Here is a 13691-nt window from a genome sequence, read left to right as displayed (position 1 = left end):
ATTGGGATAATATTTTTAATGATACAAAATGATACAATGTTTCAAAAATGTTATGGTTTAGTAAATTATGTATGATGATAGAGATCAAGGTTACATGGCATCCAAGTTTTTTAATAACTTACAAATCTGTAACTACTTATCAAAATTAAAAATTAATTTTAACAAAAAAATAAAACTGACTCCAAAAAACATGCACTAAAAAGTACCCATTTTAAACTGTAAGATGCCAATTCTATGAAATAATATAATTTAAGAACATAAGTTTAGTAGATTAATCACACTATTTTAAAGAAAATAAAGTAACTCTACATACGAGTACATTAAGAGCCTATGCCAAGATTAGGTGTTGCTTACGTGTAACCCATTCTTAATATTATATTGTTTAGTAAAATAAACAAAGAAGAAAAAGGACCATTAATTCGATAGCAATGTTCAAGTTAAATTCATGGAGAGTATTTGGAGAGCAAGTAAATTCGACGAGTAGCAGCCAATTTTGTGTCTAGTAGAATAAAACTAGTAGTAGTCATCACTATTGACATAATACGCCTCTAAAAACAAATATTTTTTATCCTGATCCAAGTAAGGCCGAGTGTACAATAGTGAACAAATAAGACGACACTGATTTAATAATATGAAATTTTGCAATTAGATACGGATACTTAGTTTCGTCATAATTATTTTATTTAATACATTATTACATGTAATGATTACTACTTTGTATAACATCTAATTGCAAAATCTAATAAACAAATACCTATGCGAAAGTAGTTCTGTCGAAAATGTATTAAATATGTTTGAAAGGACTAGGGGATGAATTTTGGCACTGAGACTTCATTAATAGGTACAGAGCCTAATGTAAAGTTAACATAAGCTCTTTTGGTGGTAACAATAAATGACGTTGATCAAAAAGATCGACTTACCGTTACAAACCAAAGTCCATGCAGGCGAAACCACGGGCATTCCATCTTATAAAATTAAGATGATTAACTATAAAGAAGTGTTCATAAAACACTTAATTGATTATTGCAATGTTACATTACTAGTTTTACTACAACAAGTACCACCTACGAAATGAATTAAGTATGTAGATAGACTTAGTAGGTACCAAAGCATACAAAAAAAATACCACCTCTCGTTCCCACCACTGCAACTCCTGTGTAGCCAGGATCTACAGCTTGACCGCTACAAAAACCCAACCAATGAAGGTCAAGTTTGTCCCGGGGGAAAGTTAAACTGTCATTGCATAACAAAGCATACAGTAGGTAGAGATATTTTTCAGCTGAAACCATTCAGGAAAGTCAGTTAATTCGTTTTAAATACAGAATATATCTAGATAGACTGTACCGAAACATATTATCTATTTAGGTAGAGAGATTTTTCAGCTGAAACTACACAGGAAAGTCAAATAATCCGTTTTAAATACAGAAATGTAAAAGAATACTATTTAAGTAGGTACTTAAGATTAAAGAAAAAGGAAAAAAGTTAAAAGACAGATACAGGACCTACGTTACTAATGTAGGTAAGTACTGTCATTTAAGATGTTTTCTGGAAAAAATATTTTTCCATTGTTTTGTATGAGAGACAGCATGACCAAATAAATTCAATATTGATACATTTTATTAAAATGCAAAAATAACTCAGCCTGTTGCATTTTTATGCCTAAACCGCTAACCAATTTTAATGAATATTGATAGGATGTAGTTAACTGACAGGTACAGACATAATCAAATCATTAGGCCTCTACCGATTTAGGCTACTTTCTGTCGGAAAAATTAATATGAAATAGTAGATGTATGTATGGGGCCAACCAATTCCTAGTAAGCTATTAGTTATACGATTTCTATCACCTTTTTTGGAAGCGTTTTTAAAAGGGGACGCGTGAATAATAGAGTTTGCATAATATAACTAAAAGCGCGAAGCCGACGTATTCCACTTTGAGCACCCGCCCAAAAACAAAAAATAAAAATTAATTCCATGTTAAATTTAAGTCCGCAAAAATAGCACCTGGCCTATTCCACTTGAGCACCTATCGATATAAAATACATTTAATTCCATGTATTTTTATATCGATAGGTGCTGCGAAGCCGCGGGCAAAAGCTAGTTCAAATATTTGGACGACACCCACTGACCTTGCGTCGTTGTGCCTGCGACCTTAGGCTGGATCCGTAGGGCGCGCGGTCACAAGCACCGCAGTTGCTGATTCGAGTCTGGCGAGGCGCGCGCGCAAGCCTACTCCGCGAAATTCGATCGGTCCGAAATTGTAACGGAGTGTGAAATTTTATTGCTGAAAAACAAATTTTAAGTGTTACTTCAGGCAAGGTTTGTATTTTATATCGGTGTTTTAAAAGTTTGATTATTTAAAGTTTGCTTTAAATAATTTTGAAAAATATGTTCCCTAAAAATAAAGTTAAATTAGAAAATGTTTTCATGATAATCTACTCACATTTCAGCTCATATTTCAGTGGAAATAAATATAGGAAGTTTCTATTTAAAAATATAATATTTAATACATAATTAGAATAATACTTAATTAATTTGTTGGTTGTTTTTACTTGTTGTGATTAAAATAATTTTCAGTAGTAAATAAATATGGCAAACGGATTTTTTGTGATTTTTAGAGCGTAGCTATATTACTAATTCGATTTTTTGAGAACATACAGAGTTTTACAACTCTCACCAGCTACTTGCTAAATGATTGTGACAATCATCATACGAAATACGACAAATATTCGGTGATACCTACTTACTATATTCTACTTAATATTATTCTGTAGTGATACAACTTAGTCAGTTTAGTACGGCTGGTTCATTTAAAAACCTAAAACCCATTTTTGCATATTTTTGTCCTTAATTTTTAACTGTCACTTCATTTCTCCCTAAAGAATGAGTTCTGAAAAAACCTGAAACACGCGATTAGGTATTCATTCATTTATCGATAGGAGTACTCCTGTGAAGTTTTGAACGTTGGACTCCTGTGGGACCCTCTAGTGCACCCCTAGATCTCGGAACTTAAGTGCCTAATGCACGTTCATCCATCGATCTCTAATTTTTAAGTGTCCCCTGTGTTAACACATAGCAGGAATTTTGCTTTCATAGCTGTCACTTAAAAATTAGTGATTGATGGTGAAAACGGATATTATAAGTCTCTAGGTCTAGACACATGGCTTAGTCAGTCAGTTAGTAGATATGGGAAAATAAAAGTGTTATTTTTAGTACTTTCCACTCAATTTTTAGGCTCTATCTTTCCTTCCTTAAGATATCATAATTTTCCTTTAAAGGCACCTTCCTTGTGCCTTAAGGAAATTGGCCGAATTGGTCGACCCATCTAGAATTTTGAGCTTAGCAACACATAATATGGGTAACTCATTCTTGTTATAAAGATATTCAATTTAAATTAACCTATAATATCTTCGAGATATTTTTCCGTGAAAAACTAAAGGGGTAAAAGGGATGAAACTATACCTAAGTGAAAATTCATTCCTTTGGTTTGATTAGATGAAAGTGTGATCTCCTCCATCACAATTCACTAATTTCGTAAATCTCTATCTTAGCTCGCAAGCAGCTTGAATATCTCTAAAGCAACACTGAATTTAATAAGTAACTACTTAGTTACTTAGTTTTAATTTTACCGCCAAGTTGAACTTGGGTCTCTTGATTTTGAGTCGATGAACTCAGCACCTCTCGACTACCACAGCGTTCACTTGACCACCATTTTTTATCCACGGTGCGCTACCTGTAGCTATCTCCGAATCTGCCCACTTATTATGAGGTTATTGTAGGTTTACCACAGGGTAGACTCGTCACTGGGAAAAGTACTTAATTCATTAATTCGTCAAACTCTATAAAATTATCATGACATACGCGAATCTACATAGGCCTGGATTTCACCAAAGGGGATATAAGAGATTTGTTTGAAAAACCAATCAGATTTCGTTATTTTCGCAACACCCATGTAAGCGTAAAATCTAAACACTTCTCCACTCAGCTTCTCCATATCTCCTTTTCCTCTCCGCTTTGGTATACCGGGTCTTATAGCTGTTTAACAATGTCTGAAAGAAACTTACAAAAGTGTGACGAATGAATCGACTCTGTGACAAATTGAAAATCCCTCAAGTTATCTTCTTTTTCAGATGCCGCAAGATACAAACCACGATTTGGTAGCCATCAGGGATTGGCTAGCCAAGGAGCCGTACTTACCACAAGACCTTGGTGAGTGTGCATGTTGCAACTGATTGCAGACCAACAAACTATCTGACGTGCGTGCAATTTGAATTTGAAACATTCAATTGAGAGTAACGTTGGTGAAATTTAAATAGGCTGTTACGCCCAGATATTGCATTGTCTATCAACTGGCAAGGTTACTTAACTAAAAAAACCAAAGCAACAATCTGTAAGCAAACTTAAAGAAAACTTAACACAAAGAATTGCTGAAATTTTTCATAAATAGATACTCAGCTAAAACTCAGCTAAGTCAAGTACCTATCTACTAAAAGAACCTTTAAGAAATTGCTTGTTTCAAAGTGAGACTTATGAAAAACATCTAATGATTTCTCTAACTTCTACTCTGGTTGGGAAAAAATGTCCTGTGCAATTATTCGCCTTTGTTTCTTTAAGTAAGTAGTTGCGCAGTAGTTATAACAACCAATAAATAAAAGAAAAACTAATATTCAGTGTTGACTTGCTAAATCATTTTTAAAATAACATTCTGTATCAATACAATGACTCAACACGGTAAAAACCGAGATGCGTTTTTACAGGATCCATGAATCGTGAAGAACAAAATAAGGTTAGGAGGTCTTTTGCCCTTGAGGATATGATTATGCTCCGAGTAGAGTTTAATAAAAATAAAAATTAATTCACACAATTAGGCCTGCCGTCAAAAAAATTGAAATCTCGTGGAAGATTATATTATATTATGTCATATCATATTCATATCATGTCTCTACAGTGTCACTACAACAATTACGCTAATATACCTAACACTTGGTTGCGATAATTACCACCATAAAACAAACATACATTGTACTGTGTTATGTAAGTCGGTACTTTCATTATACTTATAGTCGGTTTATGTCTTTAAAATGGTTTAATTTTTTTTTAAGATAATAATATTATGAAGTTTATAAAGTAGAAATGATGACTATTCATTCTTATCTACATCGTTTTAATTCAAAGCATTAATTTCAGTTTCATAACTTTAAATTAGATATTACGCTAAAGTTACTGTAATAAAATTTAATTTGATGATGACTCTTGAAAGTAAGAAGTTTCACCTGAAACTAGACTAGAATCTGACAATAATTGGTGTCGGTGGTCGTCATGGTTGCCCTCTAAGGTCATGGAAAATTATAATTGTTTTATACTTAAGTACAAGGTTTAACAGTAAGTAGCATACGTTTATTACGGCTTCTTAAATCGTTTCCTCATAAGTTGACCACGGTTATGTTAACAGACATCAGTATTCTTGGAAAATTCTTCTACGAATATTCCTATTTCTTCTTAAACTTGTAACTTGTGCCTTGGTTACACTATCTTACTTTAACTTTAACAAACTTAAAAAATCTGTCAACTCCATATAAAAACACCGGTTATCGTTATAGTTACGGTTAAAAATAAGATGGTGCAACTCAGTGTCTCAGTCTTAGTTGTTAGACAATGAGTTTTGTGACTAGAATTAAAAACAAGAACTTAATGTTCACCGAGCATATAACGTAATAGATCCTAGTACAAATAAATTAGTATTCTTCTCTTTGCTTTGCTTCCTTGTTCATTCGTTGTACAAGATTATACAAGCACAGTGTATAATCTTATTGTTTCTCGGATAAATACCAAAATAGGTAGGTACATAGCGATACGTGGCGATACCCTTGACGTAAAAGTGCATGCATGCTTTGCTTCACCTTTGAATTGTTAATAGAATAACATATACCTACATATACAGGGTGTTAGGTAAATGGGTATATGAGCCGACACTAACCCATGTTAACATGGGCATATAAATGGTATGGTGAAGTCAGAAATTTGATATCAAAACTTTAATTTTTTTAATTTTCATACAAAATAAATTTTATAAAATCCGATTTGTATAAAAATTAAAATAATTAAAATGAAGATATTAATTTTCTGACTTCACCATAACCACCATCTATGGATAATATTCTACTATAATGTAGATTATAACAATAAAATTCACTCTAGGTACTGAAGTTCAGGTTCATTTCTAGTCCAAACTTCTGTGGGAGCAGGCGCTGAAAAACTTTCAGCCTTTATAAATGCTCTTAGTCCATACGTTTCTTATTTTTTTTTACACCTATTATGCATAATAAAATAATAACAGATACAATTATGTTGTCAGTGTTATGTAAACATAATTATTTATGCTAATAATCCAACCGTGGTAATAACTGTTTCTGTCCACTTCCTTAGTTTTTAATGGACAAAGTTTATTTTATTTTTAACTATAAAGAATGTCAAGTATATCAAAGGAAATAACGCCTAATTGCCTAAACATAGGTACTTATTAACATAGCTGGGATACGAAAATATTTAAGAAAAATACATATAAGTATTTTACTTTTTTTTATCCATGACAAGGCAGGTATTTGACCACAATCGTACTTGGTGTTAAGTGAGATGCAGTCTAGGGTGGTACATATTTTATCTGCCCTATAGGTGCGTAATACTCATATTCACTCTCGTCTTAAAAAGTCAAAGTAACTAAATGTTTAATTGCTCACTTTCAAAATATTTAAATTAGTTAGGTTAGTTTAGTTAGGTTCTATTTTAAAACCTGGCGATTTTATAATGTACTTTAAGTCTAGTAGAGAACCTCAAACACTCGTAAAAGATGTCAACGACATAATATCTCACGATTAAAAATTATTCGAAAATAGAGTAAGTAGTTACTTGTAAATAATCATTTTATTCTGTTTTATTTTCCAGATGACTTCATGATCAAGAAGTTCCTTCACAGCTGCTACGGGAGCTTGGAGAAGACCAAGAAATGCATCGAAAAGTTCTGCACTACCCGATCCAGTTTGACAGAACTCTACACCAACAGGGACCCTACGTCTGTCAAGATGAAGACTGCATTTTCAATCACGTAAGAACAGAAAAGAAGGCGCTACGTCGACTAGCAACTTTTATCAGCTAGTTGCGGTGGTTGCGGTAACTGGCAACTCGCTAGTAGCGATTTTCATAGAATTTAGAACAGGCGAGTAGGCGTTATGTAGATTAGCAACTTTTATCAGCGAGTTGCGGTCACAAGCAACTCGCTAGAAGAAAATTTCAAAACTTTTTGACGCACAAATGTAGCGACTCTATGCCGCTTCAGTCGAGTAACCGAAAACAGTTGTGTCACGTTTATATGTTTTCCGAAACGATAATCCGTGTCTCTAACAGCGTGGATCGAGCGAGGATCGTGGATCGTGGAGCGAGCGAGCGTATTCGAAACTTTTAGCTGTTTAAAATCATGTCAGCCTGGAACAGCGCTTAATCGTTGCCAGTTGAGACAAGATATTCATTTAGAGCCTTAGGTTAAATTGTTGTGTGCTCACTACCAAATTAATTATATCATTCAAACAACTCTACCTGTTATCATACATCGTTGTTGTCGTAAAAATTAAATGATGCGTAAACACGTGGAAAACTTTACGGAAATATCAGAACGTGAGACGTGTGTGGAATAAAAATGTCAATGGTACAGTATTCCCAGAGTCGGCAAAAGAGCAAGTGTTGAAAAAATACAAAATAAAGTTAAATTATTATTATTATCTGATTCTGACCCGACAGTATGGAACACATCGCATATGAAAAATGTGAACTACCTACCGTCCGAGAATCTCCAAAACACAAATCACCATCTGCTAAGTGCTAGTATTACACGATCATTATGAGACAATAGGTACAATTAACATCAAAATCTAGAGTTAGACCGTTAAATTAAATGCATTCTTGGCATCGTATTATAATTTATTATGTTACGCAGTGCCTTAATTTATTATGACCTTAATTTAGTGTAGTTGCCAAATATAGGCGTTCACTGTCTCTATAAAACTAAAAAATGGGCCTTGAAATATTGTTTAGCAATAATTTTAACCAAGAACCATTTTTGAATAAGCGTTAACGGTTAACAGAGTTGACTGTTGTAACATAAGTTTTGTTGTTCTATTTCGTAAGACCTAAGTTATTCATATAATTTTTATTTCTATAGATAATCAAGATTTAAGCGATACTTGGCCAGAAATAGTAATGGGAAATTTTAAAATTTCCCGGAAATGAAGGCAGTATATTGGTTGCATTTTCGTTAATTTAATATGTCTCTGTTCTTTCCAAGTCAAGGTTTACAAGAGATCTTAAACCTTTTGACATTTGATGCTATTAAACTGTATAGTCTAAGATCCCGCTATACAACGACCTTCATCGAGATGCTTATTTGATGAAACATATTTTATATTCAATTTAACATGTCAATAATTATATTGCTTAAGGGTTGCCTAATAAATTTCAGTCCAGGATATGATTAATTAATCATTTAAAAAAGATTTTTTTTTAAATATTTCATCGGTTTGACTATTAAACAAACTCCATACCAATAGAAAGTATGAAGCCCATAGAAAATGCAAACGTTAGGTTGCCTATTCTTTTCCAGTCATAACTCTCGGGTTGCCAGGTATAAACAGGTAAATTGATAGAGCATTTTGCATCGGTCTGATAATTTAATCAAATTTAAATTAAAATAAATATTATTTCATTATGAACACGGTGGTATAGGGTTGCCTGCGAAAAATCAGTCCTGAATGACGGTTGTCGAATTTTGTAAAGTGAAATTAAAACTGATAGGTAACATTTTTCGAGTAGTTGGCAACATTTGGGAAAGACGAGTTGTATGTCAGTTTTAATTTCACTTTACAAAATTCGACAACCGTCATTCAGGACTGATTTTTCGCAGGCAACCCTATACCACCGTGTTCATAATGAAATAATCTTTATTTTAATTTAAATTTGATTAAATTATCAGACCGATGCAAAATGCTCTATCAATTTACCTGTTTATACCTGGCAACCCGAGAGTTATGACTGGAAAAGAATAGGCAACCTAACGTTTGCATATTCTATGGGCTTCATACTTTCGATTGGTATGGAGTTTGTTTAATAGTCAAACCGATGAAATATTAAAAAAAAAATCTTTTTTAAATGATTAATTAATCATATCCTGGACTGAAATTTATTAGGCAACCCTTAAGCAATATAATTATTGACATGTTAAATTGAATATAAAATATGTTTCATCAAATAAGCATCTCGATGAAGGTCGTTGTATAGCGGGATCTTATACTAGTAGGAAGTCGAAATTCTTTACGCACAGAAAGGTTATTTTGTGATTTTGTTGATTTACAAGATTACCGTTACGAGGCTCGCATGACGTAGCTGGGCGAAACAGGCTCAGTTTTTAAATGTCATGGCGAAAGATTCGGCTACTTCCACACGTGGGATGTCATGTCATCCTACCTCATCCACGTTATAAAGTTTCATCCATCGATAAAATAGGAAAATATTTTGATCAACCGTCGTTATACAGGGTGTAAGGTAAATGGGTATATGAGCCGACACTAGCCCATAGTTAACATGGCCATATAAATGGTATGGTGAAGTCAGAAAATTGATATCTTTATTTTAATTATTTTAATTTTCATACAAATCGGAATTTATATAAATGTCGGCTCATATATGGATATATATCCATTTACCTAACACCCTGTAGAAAGAGATTGGACCTACAAAAGAAGGGCCACGCTATAATGTTTTGCCACTGGCCTATAATTAGTGACCAAGACGTTAAATGGCAATGTACTAAGGTAGTGAGGGTAAAAACATGGACAATAGATGTTTATTCTAAAAAATAATTAATTATAGAGAGTAGAAAATGTGGTCAGATGATCAATATACGAGTAAAATATGTAAGTAATTGCAACACGTACAATAGACGATTATAAAAAAGTAAGCGATTACAACCAAAGTGGCGTAGGTAAGCTTTTAGTTAAAAACAAATAAGCCAGCTCATGTAGAGGCCTTAGAAAACTGGTTCTACGCCTAATACGTTTCGGACAAAATGATGATCACGGTCAAGGTATATATCTATTACGCAATATTTATAGGTGTGACTTAATCTCTATCATGTATTCAATTATTCATGTCCGGCTAATTTGTAGTCATACTAAAATTTTAACTCTTGTAGGAACGTAATACGTAAAGAACTCTCCAAACTACAATGAAATAACTATTCTGAGCTGTGATATATCGGTCTAAAAAGTCAAAACATTACCAAAGCTTTTATACTAAAGCCTTAATTACAGGTTTAGATTAATAAATCCATTACAGATATGTTTACGATTTAATCGATTTACCTAATGATGTGAAATAAGAACATGAAAAAAGAAAATAGGAAATGTGTTTCAACAATTTTCCTTACACTGAAGAATTTTCCAAGATTGAAACAGGTGACAGAAGTTTTTATAATGTCATAATATTTTACAAGGCGACATTATTTGATAAAAAATACTTTTCATCAATCAGTAAAAACACTTTCATAAAATGTTGCGTGATCGCTTCTGACCATGACGCTTTGTATGGGATTGGGAACCGATAAATTGTATCTCCTATGATGATGAATAAAATGATTTGTTTTGATTTGAAAGACACTTTTTATGAATAAGGAGCGAATGTCACATTAATTCAGAATCTCGTTATTGTTATGTAATAGGTAAGATACGTTACAGTTCGGAAAACAATGCGCAATTCATTTTCATTTAGGGCTTGCAAATCACCCTATTGTCATGTATAGCTAGATTACGTCAGCGAACTTTATATGGATTCATTATAATATTTTCTCTATTAGGTATTACATATCTAGGGGTAATCTAACGCCAAAAACTTCAAGTGTTATAAAACCATGAATTAATTATTTTTTAAAAATAGTGCCCTAATAAAGTGCCCATGCATGCTACTCTATTAAAGATTTTGGTGGCAATTTTTTCTATAGTCTAAAATTAACTAAAAAAAAGTTTTTATAAGTTTAATAAAACGTCATGCTTGTCTGTCCCGAATGGTATCCCGAAGTGGCGGTAAGGCAAGATTTATTTGGTACGTGTTTAAGTCCCTGAAAAGAACCTATTACTTACCAAATACAATTTTTGAATCGTGAATAAATGGTTCAAGTTATAATCTGAACCCGAAATACTAAAAATGTAGGTGTGAACTGTACTTTATTTTTATTTTTCAGCTCAGTAGCCACATACAAGGCGGGAGAGGACGAGATCTTGATCCACCAACTGGACGACCCGCCCCTCGACAAATTCTCTTTCTACGACATTCTGAAGGCGTTCACCCTCCAAGCGGACTACTGGTTGAAGGTCCACGACTTCTTCCCTGAGGGACACATCATCGTCCTGGACATAAAGGACTACTCGTTGAGGATCATCCCCAAAGTCAATGTCATGTACTTCAGGGATTTCCTCATTTATTTACTGGTACGTAACATAAGAACGTATTATCTCGTAGCAGCGTAACGTTAACGTAAACAAACATAGTTTTAAAACGTTTTGAATCAGCTGAATCAGAATTTTCTTAAAATTCATCGATTATAGTAAGTTCGTCCACCTACAAGGTGGACTGACGACATTGTAAAGGTAGCAGGGAAGCGCTGGATGCAGGCTGCTACCAATCGATCAACGTGGAAAGCATTAGGGGAGGCCTATGTTTAGCAGTGGACGTCCTATGGCTGAAATGATGATGATGATGATGAGTAAGTTCGGGAGATTCTACAGGAGGGTACGGTTTTATTATCTATGCTGTGTGGATTTGTCGCTCACATGCCCATCCCCTTGTACCCCACCTATATACTATGCATAGTTTGATAACATTCGAGTTGTTACAACCGTACCTACCCTGTTACAATCGTACCCAGTCTATCTGCCCTACTTATTTTGGTGTAAAAACAAATATTTTTTTCTGTTCGTATTATCTTTATGTTATTTTCATATTTTTGTATTATGTGGTTACCTTCAGAGATATAAAACATTTCGATTTTGTATTCCAGGAAGGCATGCCTGTCCGAGTGAAGCAAGTGCACGCGGTGAACTGCCCGTCGTACTACGAAAAGCTTTATGCGCTAGTCAAACCCGCCCTGCCCGCGGAAATTTGCAATATCGTATGTATAAATCGATCATATTTTTAAGGGTGGATTCGACCAAACAAGAGTACCTAAATATTAATCTCATGATAAATCAAGATAGTCAAGTTTTGACATATTATTTCCCATATTAAAACTGTCAATGTGCCAGTTATACCAGGAGTTATTCTGGGATAAAAGTTTAGTCGAATCGGGCCTAAGTAGGGATTATGAAAATACTAAATGTTGTAATTAGCCTCCTCCTCCTAAAAATCAGCCTCCTGGCAAAATTTATCCTACGCTGTGATTTTAGCTGGTCATGGCAGCTGGCATTTCAGGATACCATGAGCTTTTAAGCTTTATTGTTTGTGATATTTTTACCCAAATACTTAAAACATTATTTTATTCAATTTACATAACACCTACTTACTTACCTTTTACAGATAACATTCCACTCCAACGTGCAAAGCCTGCAGAAATCGGTAGACAAGAAATACTTACCAGCCGAGTATGGCGGCGACGCTCAAAGTATGAAGGAACAGCATCAGTTCTGGATCAGCAAGATTGAAGAAGAGAGGTAGGTACTTAGGGTCAGAGTACCTAGGATAAGATGGTCGACAATGAACCACTCTACATTTTTAAGAGCTATAACCCCATTTCTAAGGGCCCACATTTGAAAGAAAGAAAGAAAGAAACATTTATTGCCATGGACATCACAAAAGACAAAAGAGGTAAAATAAAAAAAAGCAAATAAGACAGAGGTGACATAAAACATACAATGAAAGAGCAAGTAAACTAAGCAGTGCCCCCCTGTCGCACAGCGATGTGCTGGTTGCAAAGGGTATGCCGTATGTCCAAATGCGTGGGATTTAACGAAATTATCTTTAGCTAGTCGACGGCAATCGCCCTAGGGCGGTCCTTAAAAAGCCTATGCATCATGGAGGTACGATCTAGGAATAAAACTGCAAATCAAAAAATCTATCGAGAGTCAAGTCATCACTATCACTACCGTACTTGAAAAAGCTGTGTTTTAAGAAACTCTTTCCCGTTTTTCCAGGAAAATGTTCCTAAACGACGGGATGTGGAAAGCTGACCTGAAACTGAAACCGAAAAGCAACGCAGTTGAAAACGTCATGAACGGATCCTTCAGGACTTTGTCCATTGATTAATAAGATTCAATAAGTATTTTACATTTAGTAGGAAATATTTGTACCATTTGTATTTATAACTGACCCGGCGAACTTCGTACCGCCTTAGCGTAGAGATTTTCTTAATATTTTTTTCCATAAGAACCATCCTTGGACTTCCACAAACATTTAAAAAAAAGAATTATCGAAATCGGTTCAGCCGTTCACACGTGATGCCGTGACAACGCGAAACGGGTTTCATTTTTATATATATAGATTTAGCTCATGTTTTTATTGTAAGTTAATCCCAACTAATATTATAAATGCGAAAGTAACTCTGTCTGTCTGTCTGTCTGTCTGTCTGTCTGTTACGCTTTCCCGCTTAAACCTCGCAA

At 34.1% G+C, this 13691-nt stretch overlaps 1 protein-coding gene across 1 annotated transcript; it reads left to right on the top strand.

The window, feature by feature from the left end:
* Positions 1-2183: 2183 nt before the first annotated feature.
* LOC114351224 (alpha-tocopherol transfer protein-like) lies at positions 2184-13363 on the top strand. Its single transcript, XM_028302342.1, has 7 exons — positions 2184-2319; positions 4131-4209; positions 6943-7102; positions 11282-11528; positions 12098-12208; positions 12613-12746; positions 13227-13363. Exons 2-7 carry the CDS (start codon positions 4131-4133, stop codon positions 13336-13338), a joined length of 843 nt encoding a protein of 280 aa, XP_028158143.1. The 5' UTR covers positions 2184-2319; the 3' UTR covers positions 13339-13363.
* The last annotated feature ends 328 nt before the right edge of the window (positions 13364-13691 follow it).

This window comes from Ostrinia furnacalis, unplaced genomic scaffold (assembly GCF_004193835.3).
Source record: "Ostrinia furnacalis isolate ACB-3 unplaced genomic scaffold, ASM419383v2 OfSCF1110, whole genome shotgun sequence".
In the NCBI taxonomy this organism is placed as follows: domain Eukaryota; kingdom Metazoa; phylum Arthropoda; class Insecta; order Lepidoptera; family Crambidae; genus Ostrinia; species Ostrinia furnacalis.
The sequence above is the reverse complement of the archived record's forward strand: the minus strand, read 5'-3'. Positions and strand labels throughout refer to the sequence as shown.

Excerpts from the sequence above, each read along its gene's own strand:
- LOC114351224 (XM_028302342.1), top strand. The coding sequence starts at position 4,131 with ATGCCGCAAGATACAAACCACGATTTGGTAGCCATCAGGGATTGGCTA. Across the intron at positions 4,210-6,942 it reads GTACTTACCACAAGACCTTG|ATGACTTCATGATCAAGAAG; the intron begins GTGAGTGTGCAT and ends TTTATTTTCCAG. Across the intron at positions 7,103-11,281 it reads AAGACTGCATTTTCAATCAC|CTCAGTAGCCACATACAAGG; the intron begins GTAAGAACAGAA and ends TTTATTTTTCAG.